General features: G+C 42.8%; 1 protein-coding gene across 1 annotated transcript; it reads right to left on the bottom strand.

Moving 5' to 3' along the window:
- Positions 1-10,651: 10,651 nt before the first annotated feature.
- On the bottom strand, positions 10,652-21,296 carry snrpb2 (small nuclear ribonucleoprotein polypeptide B2). Its single transcript, XM_085786911.1, has 7 exons — positions 21,221-21,296; positions 19,316-19,387; positions 17,935-18,107; positions 16,251-16,388; positions 16,099-16,134; positions 14,083-14,171; positions 10,652-11,024 (listed from the first exon to the last, which is right to left on the bottom strand). The coding sequence occupies exons 2-7, from the start codon at positions 19,377-19,379 to the stop codon at positions 10,865-10,867; spliced, it is 660 nt and encodes a 219-aa protein (XP_085643037.1). The 5' UTR covers positions 19,380-19,387; positions 21,221-21,296; the 3' UTR covers positions 10,652-10,864.
- Positions 21,297-24,972: the final 3,676 nt, after the last annotated feature.

The following is a 24,972-nucleotide window of genomic DNA, read 5'->3' as shown; positions in this document are numbered from 1 at the left end:
GCAGGTCTCACTACAAGCCAATTAGCTTAGCCAGTTAGGAGCTGGTTCTTGGTGTCAGAGGCTGTGGGTTCGAGTCCCAGTAAGGGTGATGATGATGATGATGACAGATCAAAATGTCAGTTGTCCTCAACACGAAACACAAGACAATTGTCCTAATGGTGGCACCACAGCAAGCTTCTAATTTTAAAAATCCAAATAGCTTGGACTGGACTATGTGCGAAGGCTCCTAACATCTTAGAGTCACAGTAGATGTTTAACAAATACATATCATTACCTCAAAAACTGATTTTTCTTTTTACTGTGGTTTCAAATCTGCCTACACGACAGTGAATGGCTTACTCAATTTGTGAAGCCACTGTGGAACTGCCACTTGTCAATTAGCTCAGTGCGATAGACAACGGTCTTTGGTTCCCGAGGTTGTGGGTTCAATCCTCAACTGGTCCAAATTGGACATTATAAGGACAACTGTCTTGTCTTCCTATTCTCCTGTTTGTTGCTCAGAATTGCCTAAATTTGCCCAAAAGTAGCCCGGACCCGACCCATCGCTGCGCAGCAGCTATAATTCTTTCTTTCTTTCTTCTTCCAAGGAAGTCATACTTCCCATGGGCGAAAACTCACCAAACTTTGCACAAAGGTTCAGTCCCATGCCAGATTCACTCAACTCCAAGGACATGTGCCCCCCCCTCCTAGGGGGGGCACAATAAGCGTTTAAATTTAAAAACTTTAAAAATTCCTACCAAACCAACGGTACATGCTACAGTGTTGAAACTTCACCACAATGTAGCCTCAATACTGCTGAAACTTTTGTCCACTTAAACTTATTACAAATTATGAAGTCCATCACTCTGTTTTTTTCAATAACTGTAAAACTTTTAAAATGTATCTCCTCCCACAATTTTTGCTCAATTGACACCAAACTTGCTACAGAGCATCTCCAGACTGTCCTCCACAAAACTTGTTTCTCGGATTTTTGATTAAGCAAAAATTGAGCCTACAGTGCATGAAAACGTTTGACTGTAAACAGTACTGTAAACATATACCATCAAATTCTTGCTAAATACATTTTCAAACTTCCTGAAAAAAAATGAGAATATTCTGGAGTCATGGTTGATGAAGTTTAGCAAATATCAGAATTTTAATTCAAAAACTGAATTTTTGAGAACATTTTGAATTCTGCTCTCATGGGAACAACTGCAGCCAATGTGAGAGTGGAATTTTTAAACATCATATTTTCTCTTATGAAGCAAAACACTTATCATTAAAAACAAATCACCAACATTTCCATGCTGTCCAGATGCAATTTATGTATTATCAGATTTTTGTTTAGATGACTGAATTATTGACATTTTGACCATTTCATCACAACAGCTGCCCGGGCACTGGCTCACCTGAGTGGATAAATGAAGCTACACAGCAGGTCTCACTACCAGCCAATTAGCTCAGCGAGTTAAGAGCTGGTTCTTCGTGTCAGAGATTGTGGGTTCGAGACCCAGTGAGGGTGATGATGATGATGACAGATCAAAATGTCAGATGTCCTGAAGCTATTTTGCTGTCTAAATGCATTTTATGTATTAACAGATTTTTGTTTAGATAACAGAAATCTGCGTTCACAACTGCTGCCCGGACACTGACTCCCTGAGTCTATTTGAGAAGACACACACCATGTCTCACTGCGTTAGACAATGGTCTTTGGTTCCCGAGGTTGTGGGTTCAATCCTCAACTAATGCAAATTTGACATTATAAGGACAACTGTCTTGTCTTCCTATTCTCCTGTTTGTTGCTCAGAATTGCCTAAATTTGCCCAAAAGTAGCCCGGACCCGACCCATCGCTGCGCAGCAGCTATAATTGACATTTAAAACCTCTTTTCCAAGAGTGACCTGGCCAAGATGGCAGCACACAAGCACAAGTTACACAACACACAAGACACAAATAAAATACAATCACACATTTCAGGAAAACATGGTTAAACAATGCAATCACACGATCCGATTGAGCTCAATTTTCTGTCTTTTATAATTGACTTGAATTCCCCCAGAGTTACAAGATGTGTCAATTTCAAGTCCTGCTGCACATCGTTCTAGGTCGACAGGGCAGAAAATGTAAAAGCCTTTTTGCCCAGTTCCGTTCTCACTCTCGGGACCTGCATCTGTATAATGTCCAGAGAACGCAGGCTTCCCCTTGTCTGGTCCCTGGATCAGCTCCTCTTACTTCGTCTCCTCTTCTGTCATTTGTCTTCTTCAGTCTGTTTGACAAATTTCTTATTTTGGCCATGACAAACACACTGACGCTAGTTGGGTGAGAGGTGTTGAGGTTGGTGTGTGAGGCGTGTTGACATAACTTGAGATCAAAGTGACAGTGCAGTGCCTGGCCAGCAGGGGGTGCTGTGACAATAGATAGATAGATAGATAGATAGATAGATAGATAGATAGATAGATAGATAGATAGATAGATAGATAGATAGATAGATAGATAGATAGATAGATAGATAGATAGATAGATAGATAGATAGATAGATAGATGAGGAGACACACCTCCATATATACCAGGTTCTTAGCCCCTTTTACTAACGCTATTTAGTGGACCAGCTCTCCGTTTAAAGGGTAAGTTCTCAAATTCTAACAGTCACTGACTTGAGTAGAAATTCTAGAGAATGTACGGTACTTGCCTTATTTGGTCAATGTGTACTTCCCCCTCTCAAATCTCTGCCACCTTTACTGACCTTGTGGCCTTCTCTCCTCGACTTGCCTCAGCCTGTCTCGTGGACACGTCACAGGTTCCTCATACCTTAACCTTTGCCCTGTCTCTCCTACTTCCCTCTTTAACAGGTTACAGCAATTATATCATCAGTTCAGGTTTCACCATAAATCTCAATACAGCAGAGAACACATCACTTTCTCATCCTGATCTTATCTTATTAATTACAATTGCAAATCATATATGACCGTCTTTTCGTATCTGGGTCGTGTGGTAGGTCAAGGGAGAGTCTGTCCTGTGCGTGCGAAGGTGCAAGCTATTGATAACTATGTCCCTCCTACGACCAAGAAGGAACTTATGCGTTTTTTGGGACTCATTGGGTATTATCGTTGTTTTTGCAGGAATTTTTCTACTGTGGTTGCGCCGCTTACGAACTTGTTGAAGGTAAAGTCAAGTTTGAGTGGTCTCCTGCATGTCAGTCTGCGTTTGAGAATGTGAGGGCCCCTATTTGTAATGCTCCAGTTTTGGCTGCTCCTCGGTGGGATAGGCCCTTTAAGGTGGAGGTGGATGCCAGCTATGTGGGGGCGGGAGCGGTGTTACTGCAAGCTGATGACTTGGGGGTGGATAAACCTGTCTGTTTTTTTTTCGAGGAAATTCAACAAGCATCAGTTGAATTACTCTGTCATTGAGAAAGAAACACTGGCTTTAGTTTTGGCTTTGCAGCATTTCAGTGTCTATGTTAGCTCTGGACCTGTTGTTGTGTTCACTGACCATAACCCTTTGACATTTCTGAATTCCCTCCAGTGTCCAAACCAGCGTTTGATTCGATGGGCCCTGTTGTTGCAGTCATTTTGTCTGGAGATCCGCCATATCATGGGTCGCGACAATGTGGTAGCTGATGCACTGTCAAGGGCTCCTTGTGATTGATGTGTTTGATGTATTTATGTTGGTTTCTGATCTGTTTCAGGTGCCACCGGTTTCCTGGTCCTTTTCCCCTGGGCCTGTGTTCATCTTTAGCTGCCAGGGTTCCGTGTGGGACCCTGTCTTTGTGGGGGGGAGGGGTGTTACCGGCCCAGCCCTTGGCTGTGTCCTGTCTGTGTGGGTGTGTCTGCTGTGTGGGTGTGTGTTGCAGGCTGCTGGATGGTGAATGCTGATGGCTGACTGGGAGCACCTGTGTCCGGTTTGCTTGGCCTGCTGATTTAAACCCTGCTGCGGGGCTGCCTCGCCCTCTCACTCCTCCTGAGGACCTCCACCCTGCTGCACATCCTCCCCACCTGTTTACACCTGACAACATGCACCTCATACAAGACATTACATTCAAACACCCTCACACACTCCTGACATTCACTCACACACCTCATTGGATTTTTGATGTGTCAACTTGACAATAAAGAAGCCTGTATTTTTCCACATTGCGCTGCCTCCGCCATGTTTTTGTTGCAGCCTCAGAGCCAGGCGTAACAAGTGTAACCTGGGAGCCCGTGTCTACCAAGCATTTAACATCTATGTTGTCTACTTTAACCTCTGCTACAGGGCACGCTCTGGCAATGGTGGCTTCTGCAAGCTTGTGGATAGGGTCGCATTTGGGGGGTCCGGCCACTTGACCCACAGTGGCCGGTGCAACTAAAAACCCTGCGGGGCCTCTCTATGGGAACAGTGGCGCCTAATATGGCCTGGTTCCCCACACTGGTTACAAATGGGGCAGCCACGTCGATCCCACTTGAAATCCTGGTTATTTGAGGTTCTAAACCTCTGTCTTGTCCTACCAGAGTCTTCTGAATAAGCCCTAGGCCGAGCTGTGGGTACAGGAGGACATGGAGGACCATTAATCTCTGCTCGCAACTCATTTACAAGTACCTTTGCAGTTTCAGTCAATTGTTCTTTAACTTTTTTAAAGCAGAAGTAAGCGGAATGTTTGTGTTAATATAAGTCTTAAATAGTTATATCTTCCAACAGCAATCACTTACATAGAGTGTTTGGACTGAAACACGGGTCTGTCAGTCATTCTGCTCTGCTCTGAGCCAAGGAGAAAACTTCTTATATACTTCCTTGTATCCTACAACCTTTATCCAATGAGGAGAGAGAACGGCATGAAGGGCTGTGTGTGCAGCCAAGGGATGCGCATGAATGTGGTGACGTAGGGACGAGGACCAATAGATCCATGACGAGGGCGGTGACTGCTAACTCCATCAGCTGACAAAAAGTTAGCCAAAATGACCGGATCGCTTACTTCTGCTTTAAGTATTTCTCTACGAAATTCTTGCTTCAGTCAGCAGCACTATTTTGTGGAGAGGGGCTAGGCCTGTTTACAGCTAAGCACGAAGGCCCTGCTGACCAGCTATCATCCTGTTCTTCTTCTAAGGCAAGAGATTCTAATTTTACCTCGTCAAATGATAGGGCTCGATGTTTCCTTACTTGACGCCTCAGCTCTTGCTTTATTGGCCCCTCTCGTAGTCCCATAATAAAATGGTCACGCAAAAGTATGTCGCTATGTTCCAGGCCTGCATCTTCTTTGCGTTTCAACCTAAGAAACAATTCTCTGAGGCGGAAAGAAAAGGATCGAAGAGACTGGTTAGGTTCCTGCCTGCAATTAAAGAATTGAGCTCTTAGAACAGATAAATGGGTCGAGTCTCCGTACAGTGTAGGCAATACAGCAAAGATTTTTCGTGAAATATTTCTACATGTTTTCTCTAATGTCAAAATTTCCCTTTTTGCCTCACCATCTAAGAACCCCATTATCAAGTCTGCCTTTTGAGCATCATCAATTGACTGGAAGTTTAGCATCATCTCCATTTGTACCTGCCATTCTCCCAATTTGACCTCTGCGCCCAGCCCACCAAACCTCTGTACCCATGGCGTTCCCATTATGAAGGGCATCATTGTAGCTTGCTGATTAGCTGCCCCTCCTGTAGCCTGTTCCTCCCCTGGCATGTTGTGAGGTGTAGTCGCTCAAACCCTACAGAAATCCTGCCAACAACGCCAAAATGTCACCGAGTGGAGTGACTGGGGCAGGGTGCAAGACCACAATACTTTCTGAGGGGAGTGACCACCACAACCAACAGAGACCAGAGGGGAGTTTTTTTCTAAAAAAGAATATTTTATTACAACATCAGAAACATTAAAAAGATACTTTTAAGAGTCCATTTAAAAGAGTCCAGTGTGTTTTACTCCTGGATGAGGGACGTGTTGAGCTCCTGGGCAGCAGGCCTCAATACCGCGTGCAGTCAGTCACTTTAGAAAGAGAAAGGAGAACACAAGGTAACCGTCAGGATGTTTAGTCCATCAGTCTTCAGCTGGTTAGGCTTGCAGGACATCAAATTGTCTTGGTTGGGAAAGAATAACTAATAATATAATCAAATAAACAAAAGCCAACACAGGGCGGGTCAAAACAACCAAAGGTTAAAGAAATCAATTCCACTGCAACTCATAATAATCCCCATCCAAACTATTGAGCCTGTTCGTGCAATTACTGATGTAGAATTCCTTGGCTAAGAGAGGGATAGAAAGGGTACTTAGCTGGAGGAAGGGTGGAACGCGTCCCCACCCTTCCACTGTCTCCCACGGCTTCCCTCTCTCACACTGTGCGTCCTCTTGGTCGGCCTGGCGTGCCGATGGCGTCCTCCCTCTGTGCAGCGGCGATTCCTGTCGCTCCACAGCCGTGTTAAGTGCTCTCAGGTAGACTCATTCGTCTCCAGCCGTGACGACCGTCAGGTTGCGTTCGATCCTTCCTGGCGTTCCTGCCCGTGTCCCTCGTCCGTGTCAGCTGAGCTGCTCCACGCTGGCCTGCTCACTGCTTGCTGCTCCTGCATGAAAAAGAGTGAAGCACCCACAGCCCTCCCCCCAGCGCTGCTCAATTACACACGTGCAAAGCATCAGGTAATTAGTGCTGCAGGTACGCAGGCAGACACACACACACTCTCAACCTGTCAACTTGTGACATGTCTTTTTGGACGAAGAAAAGTGGTATCCATTCACAACCATTATATGGACAAATACTGCTGCGCGGACCCCCCCGTGACTCAGAGAAGGCACGGAGGACTCTGAAAATTCTCACAGCTCAAAGTTGACATGAGGGTGAGTAGATAATGAGTGAAATTTGAATTTTGGGTGAACTATCTCTTTAATGTGCACTGTCCTCTCCAAATAAAAATAAAACAGGAGGCTGCTGCTAGAAGATTCACGTTGGCAACTCTTCTAGATCAACAGCATTGCAAATCCACTGTGAGTGCACGCTGGTAGTCAATGGATGTAGATGAGAAACCTAGCATCCCCCGAAGTTTCACCCAAAAGTTACAGTGTAATGGGATGGAAAGTCACTACAGTACGTCAACATCATTGTTCCCAGGAGATGCAAGTACCACATCCCAAAAGAACTAACTGCTGGTGTGTAATATCACGTGTTAAAATTTTGAAATTCAACTCCTATGGGAAACCCCCTAAAAAACTGCTCAAAGTTGGGGGTTTTCACCCAAAACACTCCCTGGTGGAAAAAAAAACAGCAACGCCCACATTTCCCACTCATCGTAATACAATATTATAGCCTATTAATATAATATCATTTATAGTCTATCTTTTTTACTTTGTAGAACATTATACAGACCCTCCAGGATTTTGCGATGTCACAAAATCTATTGAAAATTTATAATTAATGTAATTTATTATGCAGATTTGGAGCAAGCGAGAAAAGATACCGGGCATGCACTAGATTTAACATACCAGCAAAAACTGAAACAAACAAGTTTGTTAGAAATGAAGAGAAGAAAAGCACAAAAATGGGCTAAATTGATTGCAAACACGATATGTTAATTTGCACACACACTGAGCATCACTCTCCATCCAGCATCCAGGCTCTAAAAGCGGTTGTTCTTGAAGAATGGAAAAAGATAGATGTTGCAATGTGTCACCAACTTCTTCATTCCATATTAGAAAACTTGATGCCGTCCTTAAAAATCATAGTGGTAGTAGCTTTTGTTGTGTGGTGTATTCATTTTTGCTTCAACTGATTTAAGTAAAACTAAAGATTTTGTAATCTAAGTAATATTATTAACCTTACTTTCACTTAGTAGAGTTAAACAAATGTTTTATAAAACTCAGTCTTGTCAAGATTTAGCTATTTGTTCTTGTGTTCATTGAGATATTGATTAAAATCTTGCTATATTTATACTGAGCACTGTACATATGTCCAGGAGACTTTGTCCTGTCCTCGAGACAGATCATAGAATAGGTTTAGTGATAAGGAAAGTCACTGTCAGCTGCACATCTGTCAGCAGGTCAGCTCCACGCAGACACTGCACAAACTTTATTTTGTAAGACTAGATGTGACTTAAACAGTGACATGTTGTATATAAACACTAAGCACTGTATACTCACCCTTATCTATAATGATTATTGAGTTACAGTGTTTAATTTGTGCCAAGATCCGGCACCTCGCCAGTCGGGACTGGTACCTATTTGCAGAGTCAAAAGTACATTCTGTACTTCAGCAGAAGTGTTAGTGTAAATATCCAACTGTCACTAATGTCACTGTTTACTAAGGATGTATTTACATCTGGTTGGTTTGGAGCAGTTGTTCCTAAACAGGGAGCGTTTTACGTCAGAGATATCAGTTTCGTTGCTGAGTCGGAACAAAAAAAACAATCCACAGGCGTGATATCCCCTAAGTCAACTTCTAGTCTTAAAAAATAAAGTTTACGCAGTGTCTGCGTGGAGCTGACCTGCTGACAGATGTGCAGCTGATAGTGGCTTTCCTTATCACTAAACCTATTCTATGATCTGATCCTCCCTCGCTCATGTCTCGAGAAAGTCTCCTGGACATATATGTACAGTGCTCAGTATAAATATAGCAAGATTTTAATCAATATCTCAATGAACACAAGAACAAATAGCTAAATCTTGACAAGACTGAGTTTTATCAAACATTTGTTTAACTCATGAAGTGAAAGTAAGGTTAATAATATTACTTAGATTACAAAATCTTTAGTTTTACTTAAATCAGTTGAAGCAAAAATGAATACACCACACAACAAAAGCTACTACCACTTCTTTGTATGACCTGACATGATTTTTAACGACAGCACCAAGTCTTCTAGTATGGAATGAACAAGTTGACACATTGCAATATCTATCTTTTTCCATTCTTCAAGAACAACCGCTTTTAGAGCCTGGATGCTGGATGGAGAGTGATGCTCAGTGTGTGCAAATGAACATATCATGCTTGCAATCAATGTAGCACATGTTTGTGCTTTTCTTCAGTTTTTGTTGGTATGTGAAATCTGGTGCATGCCCAGTGTCTTTTCTCTCTCCCTCCCTTTCTCTTTTTTTCCACCAAGGAGTGTTTTGGGTGAAAAACTAATGCTTGCAATCAATGCAGAATCATGAAAAACCCCGAGTTTGACCCCTCACAAGTTACTTAAAGGTACATTGTGTAAGAATTACTCCCATCTAGTGGTGCGGTTGTAGATCGCAAGCATCTCAGTCGTATTTTTCCTGCTGCATTCACGTGAAATCGGGCTTAAGGCAGACAGACAACAGCCACTGCACGTAACGGCATAAAAAGCGTCTATTTAAACAAGTGGTCTGTCAGGACGAGGCAAAACAATACACGTGACAATATGTTGTCATGGTGATGTCGTATTGTTGACCTGACCCACGTTTTACCGGCTTTCTCTGGACTTCTGTGACTAAAATGACGTCTGGTTTGTTACAGACGGCCGTTTTTCAGTCCTCACAGCGTTACCGCGGTGACTTTTCACAGACGCCACCTCGACCTGAGCCGAAAGCTCCGGTGTCTCCGCTGAGTTTCCGTGGTTTCCTACCGTCACGCTGCCACTGAACGTAAAAACATGGCGACACCACATGTCAGCTACCAACCGAGCTTACCCGCTCCATGGAGATATGAATGAAAGGAACGGCTCATTCAGAGCTGAAAGGAACACTTCACTTTGTTGATGGGGGGGGGATTACTGATGAATGAAAAACAGACTTTTGAACCAAATAATCGATTTTCGTGAATAGATAACAGAAGAAGTTACACAATGTCCCTTTAAGGCCATATTAAACATTTTGGAATTTTATGAAAATCCAGTTACGGGTACCTTGGTCAAATATTTGATAAAATGCCCTTACTATAAGGATATAAATCTTTAAAAGTGAGGCGACAAAATGAACACGCTGAAAATGATGATTTCTGCCTGGAAATAATCCTTGGTTCTCCCAAAAATCCAGTTTGAGATATGGAAAAACATGACCAAAGCACGATATCTATAGATACAAGGGTATTTCTTGTTTCACTACAAGGGTTGTGTAACCCAATAATGGTGCTCTGCTGTCCCCGCGGCGCGATCGTGTCAAGCCGGGCAGGAAGTCAAACCACGAGAGAATCCGGTCAATTTTCAAAATAAAACACATTTGGAACAGCGGCCCCTCGGAAGGAATTTTCGGACTTTACTTCAACAAGACGACATGTTTGTAAAACTAGATCTAATTCAAAGTCTTGCGGAGTTGAGACCCAGTTGCCGTGCTCGGTGTGTTCAGGTGCAGTGGGAAGCTCCCGTTTGTGTCATAAACACAGGAATATCAACTTTGGACTTGCTTGAAGTAAATAAACTTCTGGGTGCATGTTTGAGTCGCCATCTGACGCTGTCTGTGGCTTTGAGGGATGGAAACAGCCTAAGCAGCAGAACTTCCATCCGCTCCCATTCATCGCTGCCGTGGCGATGCGGGGACAGACACAACTACCGCAAAACAGGAGCAATTAAACTGAAAACCTTCAGATTCCTTCTTTTAGACCTAAAATGTTAGGAACATACAGCCCCGAGTTGAATTTGCCTGGAATTGTCCTTTAACTCCCTTCGTAGTCCAGTGCCCTCGGCCTCAGAGTCTCTGATCACCGTTTAAACAACATGTACAAGTTTGACCCTAACCCTTTTGTTTTCAACCTGTGTAAAAACTCACGAGGTAAAAATTTGTGTAAAAGTCTTTTATTTTTTATTTTACAAAAGAAGATGGAGGCCAGAGAATTTCCTCTCGGCCCAGTCAGACGTCATCGACTAAAAAAACAAAACAAAACAAAACAAAAAAACCTAAATAAACAGTTCACACGATTTACAAAAAACCTCCTCCCCCCCCAGAGTCTCTGTCGGCGTCAGAAACAGGAACTACTTCTTCTTCTACTTCTTGGCGTAGGTGATCTTCATGGCGCAGGTGGCGGTGATCCTGAAGCCCTGCAGCGCGTCTTTGGCCACGCCCGCCTGCGTGTCGCTCTCAAACTCCACGAAGGAGATGTCGTGTTTCCCCGGGACCAGACGCACCTCTTTGAACCCCGGGAACCTGACGCACACAACACAACACAATTTAATTCACACACACACACACACACACACACACACACAGAGAGAGAGAGAGAGACACACCAGACTGCTAACGGGCAGCGACAGTGAAGGCGTCGTCACTAGGTGCGTTTCCATTACCCATTATTATTGAAATGCGCAAAACCTAAATGCGACCCGATCCATCAAAATGAGTCACAGTGACCCAAATTTCAAAGTTGAGATTTTGGTATCAATGGAAAGATTAGAAAATAAGCTTTAAAATGATACCCTAGTCAGAGTCATACATTTGATGGTTTTCGAGATGTGGCCATTTGAATTACGATCTCCTACTCTCTTATTCTGTTCTAAAACCTGAGAAAATAGCAGTTAAAGTTTTTGCCAGTGACTCTGGCATCTGTTCCTGTACCACGTGATTACACGCTCCCTATACGGTCCCTTGTTGTCATAGAGGCAGCATTCAATGACCCTCGGAAAGCAGAGAATCTCACAATTCAGATGCTTTTTACAGCTCGTTTCTATCATAAACGGTTCAGAAGTTGTCATGTTTTGTTGACATTTTATAAAACATGTGCAAGCGTGTACGTTCGGGTTAGCATCGATGCTACACTCTGTTAGCATCGATGCTACTCGGTTTAGCATCGATGCTACGCTCCGTTAGCATCGGTGCTACGGTCTGTTAGCGTCGATGCTACTCGGTTTAGCATCTGTTTCTGTACCCGTCCCTTCCTGTCATAGAGGCACCATTCAATGACCGTCGGAAAGCGGAGAATCCCGCGATTCAGATGCAGTTTACAGCTCGTCTCTATCATGAACGGTTCAGAAGATATTTCATGTTTTGCACCGATGCAACACTCATTTTCAGAGGGTTTAAGTTGCAGGTCTACTTTAATCATCATTTTCGTGCCTTTTCTCAATTATCTGGACTGTGAAACTTTGGGAGATTGGTTTTGAATGTCATTGCTTTGAAATTAGGGTAAAACATTTTTTTTGATTTTCTATGGGTTTTCCGTGTTATCAGCTGATTATCTAAAAATAGAACGTTGCGACTTCCGACTCATTTTGATGGAACGGGTCACAAATATCGAAATTAAAAACTGGTAATGGAAACGCCTACATTTTGAAAAAAAACTCTCAAATATCGCTAAAACGTTTTTACGCTCTCATGAGGTGGTTTTTGAGACGTATCGATACAAACGTGTATCGCAAAAGTGTAATGGAAACACTTTTTTCGCTTTTCTACACGTCACCGGCGTCACTGGAGTTGTGTGTGTGTCCACACTGTGTTGGTTTATGTAACTTGAGGGGACAAATGAACCACATGTTTATTGTCATGCATTGCTGACCTGGGCATTAAATTAGAAAAACCTTTTCTATCATTACCCTTTTCTGTGCATGGTTGAAGGAGATTGGCTCGCATCCACGCTCCACTCCCTCCTGTGCCAACATGTCCCCTCTAGTCACATAAACCAGTACGGGTGTGTGGACACAACCACCTCATCACCGCTGGTGTTTAAAAGGCTCCGTTCTTTCTGCAGTCAGGTTAAAGCGCACATCCGCCGTGTTGGTAAACAAATAATCCCTCTATATCAACGGAGGCGACCGTGCTTGAGCAGCTTGGGTTGGAGGTGGTGTGAGTGCGGGCCAGTCTCAGTTTCAGAAATATCGCTTTCATTTTCAGGGATGCAAACGGGTCAGGACCAAAAAAGAGAGGAATTGTCTGGTGCTCACCATTAACAAATGATTACATTACAATATCATGGAAAAGTCAAGTTCCAGTAGTTCAACCCCCCAACCAAGTATTGATTGATTGATTATAGACATAGTTTTCAGAAGGCCAACATTTCTATATTAAAAATGCTTTTTTAAAAAAAGATCCTTTGCTGCTCTGAGGTTAGTGTGATAATTAATCAGCAACTACTGCCCATTCCAATATTGTGTTTACTGGGATATATTCCTGTATCAATAAGATCACATAAGGACACTGTACAATTTTTGCTTATGTTGGGTCGAAAGGCTGTTATGACCAAATGGGTAGGAGATGAACCTCCTTCAATACATCTGTGGAAGTCATTGATATCAGATTATATCTCTTCGGAAAGACTAAGATTTCGTATCAACGGTCTGAATGACCTCTTTACGAAAAAGTTTGACAAAGTGCTGAAATACCTGGGAACGCAGGGTGCAATTGGATGAGAAGTGGGACAGAACAAGGACTTTTGAGATCACTGCTGTGGAACATGTTTTGGATTTGCTGCATTCTTTATCTATAATTTGTATGCACTGTACTGGACTGTTGTAGTTTTGAAAATGTTCAATAAAAAGAATTTTCAAAAAAAAAAAAAAAAAAAAAAAAAAAGATCCTTTGCAATATTTCAATTTTGGAGATACTGAATTTTAGGTCTTCACTGAATGTTAGTCAGAATTATTACTATTAAAATAAACTCAATAAATAAAGACATGGGATGTTTCATTCAGTGTGTAATGGACATATATATAATGTGCTCGTTTCACTTTAATTGAACACAATCTACATCGTGGAGGCAACGTCTTTCCACTTAGGGCTTCCTTCAGCTCTGAAACGGGGCAGAGCTCCGTGGAAACACCTGCCTGACACAGCAACGTAGGGAACCGTGCATGTCCGCGGCGCACAGCTCCATGGACATGCACCGTTAATATAATACATCCATGACATGCACGGGGGGAAAAACGGCGTCGCCGTCGCACCGACTGCACGCGGATACGCGCCGCTTTAATGAGCGACATGTCGTGCGTCTACATTGGAGGTCGGCTGTTATCAGTATAATCAGAGACCATGAATGAGTTCGCCTCAGTTTCACGTGATTGTCACTGTCAGCCTGTTAGAAAAACATTTTACTGACCCCAGCTGAGACACTGAGACCCCCCCCCCTCCCCTCCCAAAACCAAAAACTCTTCGGATCTGAACGATTCACACAAGTCACCTAATTGGTCATGAAAAAAAGCGAGTTTCGCTTTTCGGCGCGCTGTTTGCATCCCTGCATTTTGTGAAAATCTGTAATGGAAACGCAGCTACTCACTGGTTGAACAGCATGGACAGCATCATCTCGTTGGTCTCCTCCGGCAGGTTGCTAAGGAACAGGATGTAGTTGGGAGGGTTGTCCGGCACCTGAGGAGACACACAAGAAGTTCAATGTTTACTGGATAAAAGCTGACAGCATGTGTGTTTTAGGTACCTTCACCCCCAACAAACTAAACGAGGAATTTGATATAAGACCTTTACTTTGACTTGTGAACCTGTTTTTACACTGTATAATAATAATGATAATGGTTTACATTTTATATAGCGCTTTTTTCACGATACCCAAAGCGCTTTACAGTAACCATTATTCATTCATACACATTCACACCGGTGGTGGTAAGCTACGTGTGTAGCCACAGCTGCCCTGGGGCAGACTGACGGAAGCGTGGCTGCCAATTCGCGCCAAACGGACCCTCCGACCACCACCAAACATTCATACACATCCACACGGGGCAAGGTGGGTAAGGTGTCTTGCCCAAGGACACTACGGCAGCGACTGGGACAGAGCGGGATTCGAACCGCCGACCCTCTGATACATATCTATGTGTCCTTTATATAGAATATCTGATGTCTGAGTACAAATGAGCTGCATCCAGGGCTCCAGACTGCGACTAAATGCTCGCATTTTACAACTAAAATTTGTGACATTGCGAGTAAATTTCTCATCTACTCGCGCATGTGTGACCAGTAACACATTCACCACGCTATGAGATAATAACACAACGTTACCACACAGAGTTGTTTCAGAGGGAAATACAGAGACTGATGATGAAAAACTGTCCCTGAAGGCAACGCGCATCAACGGTGTTGCATGAATTTACCTCTAAAACAACTCTGACTCAATCTGTAGTTTTCCAAGTTTGTCAAAAGAGCTCCGGTGCTGAAGTCATTGTTGAATGTGTTGTTGTACAGCGTCAGACATGTTGTCTTGTACGTTGTCAGAGTTCATGTGTGATCACCAGTCATTGGTTATCAGCTCCCAGTGATTCAATCACATGTTTAAAAACGACTGTCAATAATGGACAAAGGTTAAAATGCCGTTCAGAACGGCCCATGACTGCTAATACTCATATCTGTGGTACTAATTTTGTTGTTTTTGTGTGTTTTTATACTTTGCTTTTAACTTTGTAGCACTCTGAGATTTTTTTTCTTTCTGTCTTTCTTTCTTACTGTCTGTCTCTTTCTTTGTTTCTTTGTTTGTTTCTTTCTTTCTGTCTGTCTGTCTCTTTCTTTCTGTCTGTCCCTTTCTTTCTTTCTTTCTTACTGTCTGTTAGTCTCTTTCTTTCTTTCTGTCTGTCTCTTTCTTTCTTACTGTCTGTTAGTCTCTTTCTTTCTTTCTGTCTGTCTGTCTCTTTCTTTCTTACTGTCTGTTAGTCTCTTTCTTTCTTTCTGTCTGTCTCTTTCTTTCTGTCTTTCTTACTGTCTGTTAGTCTCTTTCTTACTGTCTGTTAGTCTCTCTCTCTTTCTTTCTTTCTGTCTCCTTTCTTTCTTTCTGTCTGTCTCCTTTCTTTCTTTCTGTCTCTTTCTTTCTGTCTGTTTCTTTCTTTCTTTCTGTCTGTCTCCTTTCTTTCTTTCTTTCTGTCTCTTTCTTTCTGTCTGTCCGTTTCTTTCTTTCTTTCTTTCTTTCTTTCTGTCTGTCTGTCTCTTTCTTTCTTTCTTTGTCTGTCTTTCTTTCCTACTGTCAGTCTTTTTTCTTTGTTTGAACTTTATTTATGTTCAACAATAGGCTACATACAAACAATCTTTTTTATGAAAAGCACATCAGAAATAAAATGTATAATTATTATCATCATTATAATAATTATCATCATTATAATTATTATCATCATTATAATAATTATAATATAATATATATAATATTTAACCTATTAGAGTTGTGCTGTATAGTAATTTAAATATCCTTGTGTTTGACTGCATGTGGTGAGTTTATGAATGTTTTAGATAAATTCTGCTGAGAGCTGGCGGCGTATAAACGTCTTTGTTCAGTTGGACAGGTTTTAGAGTTCAGTCTTACCTGGACGGCCGGTGACAGCGCAGGAACAGCTGATCCCTGTGAACACAACAACAACAACGACAACGACAGTCTTTACTTCCTTCTTCCTGCTCATTGATCGAGGTCTTGATGTTATAGAGTATTGATCAGTATGGACGGCCGTGGCCACTCACCACAGCTGGTTTCTTGGCGAGGTTCGACGCCGGTTCGCCGCCGGCTTTCTTCTTCTTCTCCTTCTTCTCCTTCTTGTCGCCGTAGGTGCCCTTCACCTTGGCGATGACCTCGGAGTCGGTCTTGGCGTACTGGATCCTCTGGAAGCACAGGACAGGACAGGACAGGAATCAGGAATCAGAAGCAAACAAATGATGCCACAACACACACATGATGCCACAAAACATAAGAGGTCAGTCAGTGGAATGTGTGGAATCCTACAAATACCTTGGGGCTATCATTGATTTTAAATTGAACTTTCTAGAAAACTGTGAAGTTTTGTGTTAAAAAGGACAACAGCGTTTGCACTGTCTGAGAAAACTGTCTTACTGGAATGTAGACAGAACCATGACAATTCTATTTTATCGTGCTTTTATTGAGTCTATTTTATCCTTTTCCTTGGCGTCATGGTTTGGAAGCCTTTCTACTAAAAACAAGAACGCATTGAATCAAATTGTGAAATGGTCAAGTAAGCTGATACTGTAGATGAGCCACAGCTGAACCCCTCTTCCCTGTACACCAAACAGTTACAGCGGATAGTTACGACCATTTTACAGTAAATGACAGTTTGCATCCCCTGCACAGTGAGTTCCAGCTTCTTCCCTCTGGACGAAGGTTTTCAGTCCCATTTTGTAGAACAAAACGTTACAAAAACAGCTTTGTCCCAGCTGCAGTAACACTGGTAAACAAGCTGTAGTTTGCACAAAAGCTGCACATGTCACTTTTCGGAGCATGATGTGTATCCCCTTTTTATCTCATTGCTTTTATTTATTCTAAACTTGTAGGAAATTTTGCTCTTGGTGTTTTTAACTCTTTTTTAGCTTCATGTTTTTTACTTCTTATATTTATTTCATGATCTGCAGCACTTTCTGTCGAGCCTGAAGCTGTCTCTTGTTTTATGTGTATGTGTTCTTTTTAAATGTCCCATTTCTGATTTGATTGTTCGTTTTCTGTTGCTTGTTTAACTCTTGACTGCAAAACTAGTTTACCCTTGGGTATCAATAAAGTAACCTGAACCTGAAGCCCATGTTCTTTTGCACTGTGTTACTTATACGGACATTCGTGCTGATCTATTTCGTACACTTTCTAAATCCTATTTTAATTTTAATGATCTTGATGATATGAATAAATTGTGTGTAATTTTAGCTGGCAAACAAACACTGCATTAACGAATGTGCCAAAGCCTGCCACCTCATCCTCAATAGAAGACCGTCTTTCATGAGTTCCAGTTCATAAAACAATTGTTTTGTTTTGTTTTTTGTTTGTATGGTACTATAATGTGCGTTTTTATTCGATTTTATTAGTTGGTGTCTCTCCCCAACACTTTTCATTTTGTCAAGGGGGAACGGGTAATTTTGTAATGAATATTGTATTTTTATAGTGTCTCTGGATTTTTATTGTGTGTTGCGGAGTGACACCGAAATAAAGCTGATCTATCCATCTATCTATCTATCTATCTATCTATCTATCTATCTATCTATCTATCTATCTATCTATCTATCTATCTATCTATCCATCCATCTATCCATCTATCCATCTATCCATCTATCCATCTATCTATCTATCTATCTATCTATCTATCTATCTATCCATCCATCTATCCATCTATCCATCTATCCATCTATCTATCTACCTATCTATCCGTACCATGGGCTTGTTGTAGAAGGGGAAACCCTGCAGCTGCCTCAGGGCGTTGGTGGCGGCCGCCAGCTCCTTGAACACCACGAAGGCCTGACCCCTCATCCTCATCGTCTTCAGGGCCACGATGTCGATGATCTGACCGAACTGAGAGAAGAGCGCGTACAGCGACCGCTTCAGCTCTGAAGGACACACACAGGATAATTTATAAGTTATTCATCTTGATCAGTGATGGAATAACACCGTTATAAAATAACATAACGTTGCTACAGACAAACACCACTTAATTAAAACTTGCACTCACTGTTAATCTTAATAGAATAGAATAGAATGCCTTTATTGTCACTATACACATGTACAATGAGACCAAGAGCTTTCCTTCAGCGCAAACATAAGCCTAGAATTTAAAAAATTATAATAATAATAATTTAAAAAAAAATTGATGTGTAAAAGTGTTAAAGTCAAACACTGGCTCAAGCAGCAGCAGAAATGTGAACATTAACTTCTCTCAAGTCATTGTCAATACAGCACTTTACTAATGTTTAATGCTAAATTTAACTGTGTGTTTTTGCAGCTGTGTTTATTTATTCATGGTACCTATTCCTTGTATGCATCGCATTTTCCATTTTTTGTGGCAATGTTGTGTGTATCGTCCTTGTTAAATAAACATTAAAATAAAAAATAAATAACACTGCACCTTTGTAATGTAAAGCACTTCTGTCGTTACAGCACTTTATTGTACTTCTTTGTCTCTGTGTTTCGCTTTATCTGTTGAGTTTCTGTTTATCTGCTTTCATGTCTGTTCTCTGTTCTTAGCAACAATGCTAACTCCAGTGCATTTTTATCCGCATTGTTTTTTCATGTCCAATTAATACACAAATAAAATAAACTTTTTCAATAACAGTTACCAAAAAAAGTTACTGTTTCCCTCTGACAATAAGATGCTTCGTTACTTGACTCAAGAATTCCCATCACTAAATAATAACACACCTGTTGAAGTGTAGTGTAGTTCAACCAACCCACTCAGTATTCCTCCACACAGGCGGAGGGATACTGAGTGAGTGAGTTGGTTAGTTCCTGATAAACAGAAAGTTGGGGGGTGAGTCCAAGTAATTTAACATATTTGATCTTTTTTTTTTTTTTTAAAAGTAATACAATAGTTACTTTCCCTGGTTTATAATGTAGTAACTCTGTTTCTTTTTGAGGAAAGAAACTAGTAACTATAACAATACATAATATTTAATATTAAAAGTAAAGTACCCAACACTGGTCTTTATTGAGCAATCCAAACCTGTTAGTATTTAGTTTAGGATTCACTAGACTAAAAGAGGGTTCAGGTAAATACAATAACTGCTCAACTGGTTGATGAGCCTCCTTCTCTCCTTCTCACCTTCTTTCTTGACTCTGTCGTTGACGTTGTTGATGTAGATGGTGTGGTTCGGTCTGATGTCCATGGTGCCGCCTGAGGAGACACAACCACAGATATTTACACTCAGGCCCAGAATACGTCGTCACAACACTCGCACTCTCTCTGACCAGCCGAGGTGACACGACCGACTCTCCACCACATCCTTTGAGGGTTTTCACTGTGTTCAATGTTTGGTACTTCACCGTCTCCTTTTTGTTTCCTTTTCCCTCCTTTCTGACATTTACACTGTGAGCTTTTGAGTCCTCAAGGAGCTTCTGGTCTTTGCCATTGACAAGTCTCGCATTGACATGAAAATTACTGAAATGTCACAAGCAAGTCAACTTTTATAGTCAGAAAACTGGTTAAAAGAATCCACCAGAAATATTGAAAAATAACTTTAAACACTTTTAAACAGAGAACGGTTTGTTCAACATCCTGTCTTGGTATCACTTGTCTGGGGTATGAATAATGTTGGACATGGTAATTTTGTGTCAACGTTTAAATAAAACACCTTTAATAGTGTAACTTTACTTTAATAAACTGGTCGTGGCTCCAGAGTTTCCTCTGGGTCCTGTTGATGTGAAATACTGATCTGTAACTGGAAGTATTAAGAAATTCCTTGTGTTTGACAGGAGTATGAATACATCTGGGCTTAAGTGTATAGAGCACATTCAACAATAGACTGCTGCTGACTGTTATCATACTTTAAAAAAACGTTTTATCAAAGTTATTACGGTATTTAACTTTGGTCAAAGATATTCAATAAATGGAAAGATACTCCATGAGCGGCTGCTCCAATGATATGAAATGGTATACACTTCCTGTCTCTCTAAGTGGGCGTGGCCAACCGTCACCCCACCTCGTCTGTGAACGTGTGTGTGGATTTATACAATTTTTAGGTAGATGAAAGTGAGATATTTATATTTTCTTATGATAACATTAAATATTTACACTACTAACAGTAATATTTAGCATGCCAAAAATAATTTAAATCATTTTCACGGGAGTTCGCGGCCGTTTGTTTGACGTTGCCTAGGAGATCTGTGCCAAATCTCGCGAGAGTGTGTCGTAGAGACAGAGACAGGTCTTGAACAAAGTGGATTTTCTCCGGATCTCTCCGTCTGAAAATTACCATTTTGGTGTCAAACTGTTCAGAAGAGATGTGGCTTGTGAAAAATGAGTCCAAAATTTGCTTCAGTGACCGTGGGGAGAAAGGCCCGATCATAATCGGTGTTCACATTAAATTGTCCCATAGGAATCAATACACTCCAAGCTGCCTCTGGTCTCTCTAAAGGGGCGTGGCCGTGCAGAAGCCTAGTGACATGCATACAGGAAGCTGACTCGTCATGAAAGGTCTTGGTTTATAAACCGTCTTTGCTTTGGTTTCTCTTGTGTGTGTGTGTGTGTGTGTGTGTGTGTGTGTGTGTGTGTGTGTGTGTGTGTGTGTGTGTGTGTGTGTGTGTGTGTGTGTTTTTTTACTGTGTTGGAGCAGCTGACCACTGTGAATCTGCCCTCAGGATCAATAAAGTTTCATCTATTTATCTAAAAAACAACTTTATTATCTGTTTGTCTGCGGCTACAAACTCATTAAAACAACCCAGACATCCTTCAGACTCGATGAGATAAAATAAAAGTCGATAAATCAACTGTAATCACCAGGGCAACAGCAGCAGCGGTGTAGCTTTAGCATGTGTTAGCTTCAGACTCATGTTTTCATTCATACCGTTAGCTTAGCGGCGGCTAGCTCCGGAGCTAACCGTTACCGGCGGGGCTCTGCGCGAGCTGACCGGTCCGGTGTGAGTCGGTCTATCACCGGTCCGTCCGAGAGACAGACTACAGGTAAACCGGTGTTAGAAAACAACACGTAAACCCCCCGTTTACACTCACCTGGTGCCCGCTCACAGCGCTCATGTACAACAGGAAACGGTCACACGGCGGCTACTTTAAGTCTGCCGGCTCTCTGCTGCCCCCGCAGGCCGGGAGAGGAACTACAGGCCGGGAGGAGAACTACAGCTCCACGGTGTCGGCTCTCTGCTGCCCCCACAGGCCGAGAGGAGAACTACAGGCCGGGAGAGGAACTACAGCTCCAAAGAGCAGCAGGTAAAAACGCCATACAGGTGAGTCTGTCCTACAGGAGACAGGAGAAAAAACAAGGTGGAGATTTATTTATTTATTTAGGAATAAAGAGAACAAAGGAAAGGAAAAGAAAAGCCATGCAACAAGTTTTAAATTTAGACTCTACTGAAATGTCTCATAGAGTAGAGTAGAGAATACTTTATTCATCCCTAGTAGGGAAATTCAAATTAGTCCAGTAGCTCACGACAATAAGTGCGTTTCCATCAGCTGTTTAGATGCGCATCGAGATGTATCGCATCGAAAAATGATGATGGAAACGCCGTGATTCGAATTAAAATCCCCTGATTCGCACAAACTGAAATACGCTCGCTATGGCCGGGTTTTGGTTGATTCGAATGGGATGGAAAAAGCTGTATGCGAATTAAGTGACGTAGCCACTTTCACCCCATCTGCTCCCGTGTTTCAGTTCACTCACAAGACAACATCAGGGTTTCACTACATGTAATTAATTGTGGCACCGCCACGGCAAAATAAAAGCCCCCACACACCTTCATAATGATGTTACTGCAGTTCTTCATAGTTCCTCCTCAGTAAAAACCAAACTTATCAACCAACGCATCCAGCGTTTATCATTAATAAAGTCTGTGGCCTCTCTCTCTCTCTCTCTCTCTCTCTCTCTCTCTCTCTCACACACACACACACACACACACACAGGTCGCGTTATGAAGGTAATAAGCATATGCGCTACATCGCGCTAATGTGTTCAAATCAGACCGTCAATCCGTCGGGGGGGGGGGGGGGGCAAAGTCCGTAGATGGAAACACACACGATTCGAATTTCTTTTAATGCGCATTTCCCAGTAATTCGAATCACTTTGGATGGAAACATGACTAATGACACAAAAAATAAAGAAAGGTGGAGCAGGACCTCTGGATGGAGCAGGACCTCTGGATGGAGCAGGGCCGCCGGATGGAGCAGGAACCGCCAGGTGGAGCAGGGCCGCCAGGATGGAGCAGGAACCGCCAGGTGGAGCAGGGCCGCCAGGATGGAGCAGGAACCGCCAGGTGGAGCAGGGCCGCCAGGATGGAGCAGGAACCGCCGGATGGAGCAGGGCCGCCAGGATGGAGCAGGACCACTGGATGGAGCAGGACCGCCAGGTGGAGCAGGACCACCGGATGGAGCAGGAACCGCCAGGTGGAGCAGGATAATTGGTGAAGGGGCCAAATCATTTTGCTTATCTGCCCCACTACTATATTCCTCCATCTTGCAGCAAGGAGAGAGTAGCCGTCCACCACCGCTGCTTTCCCGGTGCCATGAAGTGGATGTTTAGTCTGTCGTGTTGTTTCACTGAACACTTAGGAATAAACACTAGAACAGAGGAGTTGTCTCCAGCTTCGTTTACTCAGCACGAACATTATCCTTCACAACACTTCTTCTTCCCATGCATATCGTACACAACATTTCCTCAGTCCTGTAGTCAGAACAAACATAGCATCGCCACCTACTGGCCTGGCATAGCATTAACATTTAGAACACAACATTTCCCCCTTTCTTAAAAGTGTTACATCCTCTTCACTAACCAAATGGGGACTATCTTAAAGGATGTTTTCAAATGCAAGTATCGACTGTAATGAAAACCTGAAAGTCACTTCAACTGCAGTATAACCATTAACAGAACACAGTAAGAACACTGCATTACCACAGTACATTTGTTATTTGTTTTCTATCTTAAACCTTTTTTCTATGGCAGCTTATAAAGCACTCAGGTACTTTCAAGTAGCATAGTCTTTGAGCCACTCTGGCTGTTTTCTGTTCCGTTGGCTCCTGTTTGGTACACGGTTACTTGGAGCAGGCTCCTCAGGCCTTGGTTCTCCAGCTGGGAGAGTGAATGTCTCGGGCAACACTGACAGGTGAGAAGAATCCCACGTCTTACCATCAGTGAGCGTGTAGCTGTGTGGTCCTTTCCGCTGTATCACTTGATAAGGCTCACTGAACTTGGGCTTTCCTTTCTTGACATGCACTGGGTTTCTCACACGCACAAGACTCCCTGGGTGCAGGTTAGGTGCCTTGGCATGTCTCTTAGCATCAGTGTATGTTTTCATGTGTAACTGCTTCTTCTTTACTCTGTCTCTCAGTGTGAGGTCTGGAGCAGTTGTGACTTCTGGTTGAACAGAGAGTTTGGTTCTCATCCTTCTTCCATACATGAGCTGGAAGGGTGATACACCTGTAGTTGCATGTGGTGTAGCTCTATAGATTTGGAGAAACTCAGTGATATGAGCTTTCCATGGAGCTTTCTCTCTCTCTGCAGTAAGGATGCTTTCCTTCAACACTCTATTTAACCTCTCCACTGCCCCGTTGCCTTCTGGATGGTATATGGTGGTTCTGATGTGTTGTATGTCTCGTTCTTTCAGGAAAGAGGACAGTTCTGAGGAGGTAAACTGAGGGCCATTATCTGTTACCACAGTTACCGGGTTTCCCTTTTGGCTGAACACAGTGCTCATGAAACGAATTACTGTAGCTGTAGTGCACTGTGGAGCAAAACAAACCTCTGGCCACTTTGAATAATAATCTAACATTGTAATAGCAAATTTACAGTCAGCAGGACCCGTTTCAAATGGCCCAACAATGTCCAGTGCCAGCTTTTGCCAGGGTCCATCTGGCAGGGGAACTGGTGTCATTGGTGCAGGTGCCGTCCTTGTGGATTTGTCATTCAGCTGACAGGGCATGCATGTGGCGATGACCGATTGTACCTGAACATCCATCTTAGGCCACCAATACAAGTCTCTGAGTCTTTGCTTGGTACGGACTATGCCTTGGTGGCTCTCATGTGCCAGGTGCACCATGTGTGAACGTAGCTGTACAGGCACCACTAACCTGTAGCTCCCTCTTATGATGAGTGACTCATGCATGGACAGCTCATTTTTTACCTGGTAGTAAGGCATCATGTCGGCTGGCAGGCCTTTAGAGGTTGCAGGCCACCCCTTTGTCATGTAGCTACGCAGCTGGCGTAACTCTGGGCAGGAAGAACAGACATCTGCAAAGTCGGACATGGGCACTGCCATCAGGAGAACAGACACAACAGCCACAGTCTCTGGTTCTATATCTGGGGAGCAGTCCTGGTTGCTTGGGAGTGGCAAACGAGAAAGGCAGTCTGCTGCCTGGTTCTGTTTACCAGGTCTGTAGACAATGTCATAATTGAAACAGAGTAGCCTGGCAGACCAGCGTGCTACTCTCATTCCTGCCCTTCCCATGCCTTTTGTATTCAGGAGTGTGGTTAGAGCCTGATGATCAGTTCGCAAGGTGAATTTTGTTCCCCATAAGTAAGTCCTCCAGCGTTCTGTAGCCCAGACACAAGCCAAAGCTTCTTTTTCCACCACTGAGTATTTCCTCTCAGTAGCACTCAGGGAACGAGAAGCAAATGCCACTGTTCTTTCGGAGGTGTCTGGGTGTATCTGTGTGAGAACTCCACCTACGCCATAATCAGAGGCATCTGTGGAAACTATTGTGGGAAGTGAGGGGTCAAACATGGCGAGTGCTGGACTATCAGTGATAAGTTGTTTTAC

The sequence above is a fragment of the Trachurus japonicus genome, chromosome 1 (assembly GCF_045865225.1).
Source record: "Trachurus japonicus isolate A0001 chromosome 1, Traja_1.0".
NCBI classification, from domain to species: Eukaryota; Metazoa; Chordata; class Actinopteri; order Carangiformes; family Carangidae; genus Trachurus; species Trachurus japonicus.
The sequence above is the reverse complement of the archived record's forward strand: the minus strand, read 5'-3'. Positions and strand labels throughout refer to the sequence as shown.

Excerpts from the sequence above, each read along its gene's own strand:
- snrpb2 (XM_085786911.1), bottom strand. The coding sequence starts at position 19,379 with ATGGACATCAGACCGAACCACACCATCTACATCAACAACGTCAACGAC. Across the intron at positions 18,108-19,315 it reads CGACAGAGTCAAGAAAGAAG|AGCTGAAGCGGTCGCTGTAC; the intron begins GTGAGAAGGAGA and ends TGTGTCCTTCAG. Across the intron at positions 14,172-16,098 it reads CGCTGTCACCGGCCGTCCAG|GTGCCGGACAACCCTCCCAA; the intron begins GTAAGACTGAAC and ends GTGTCTCCTCAG.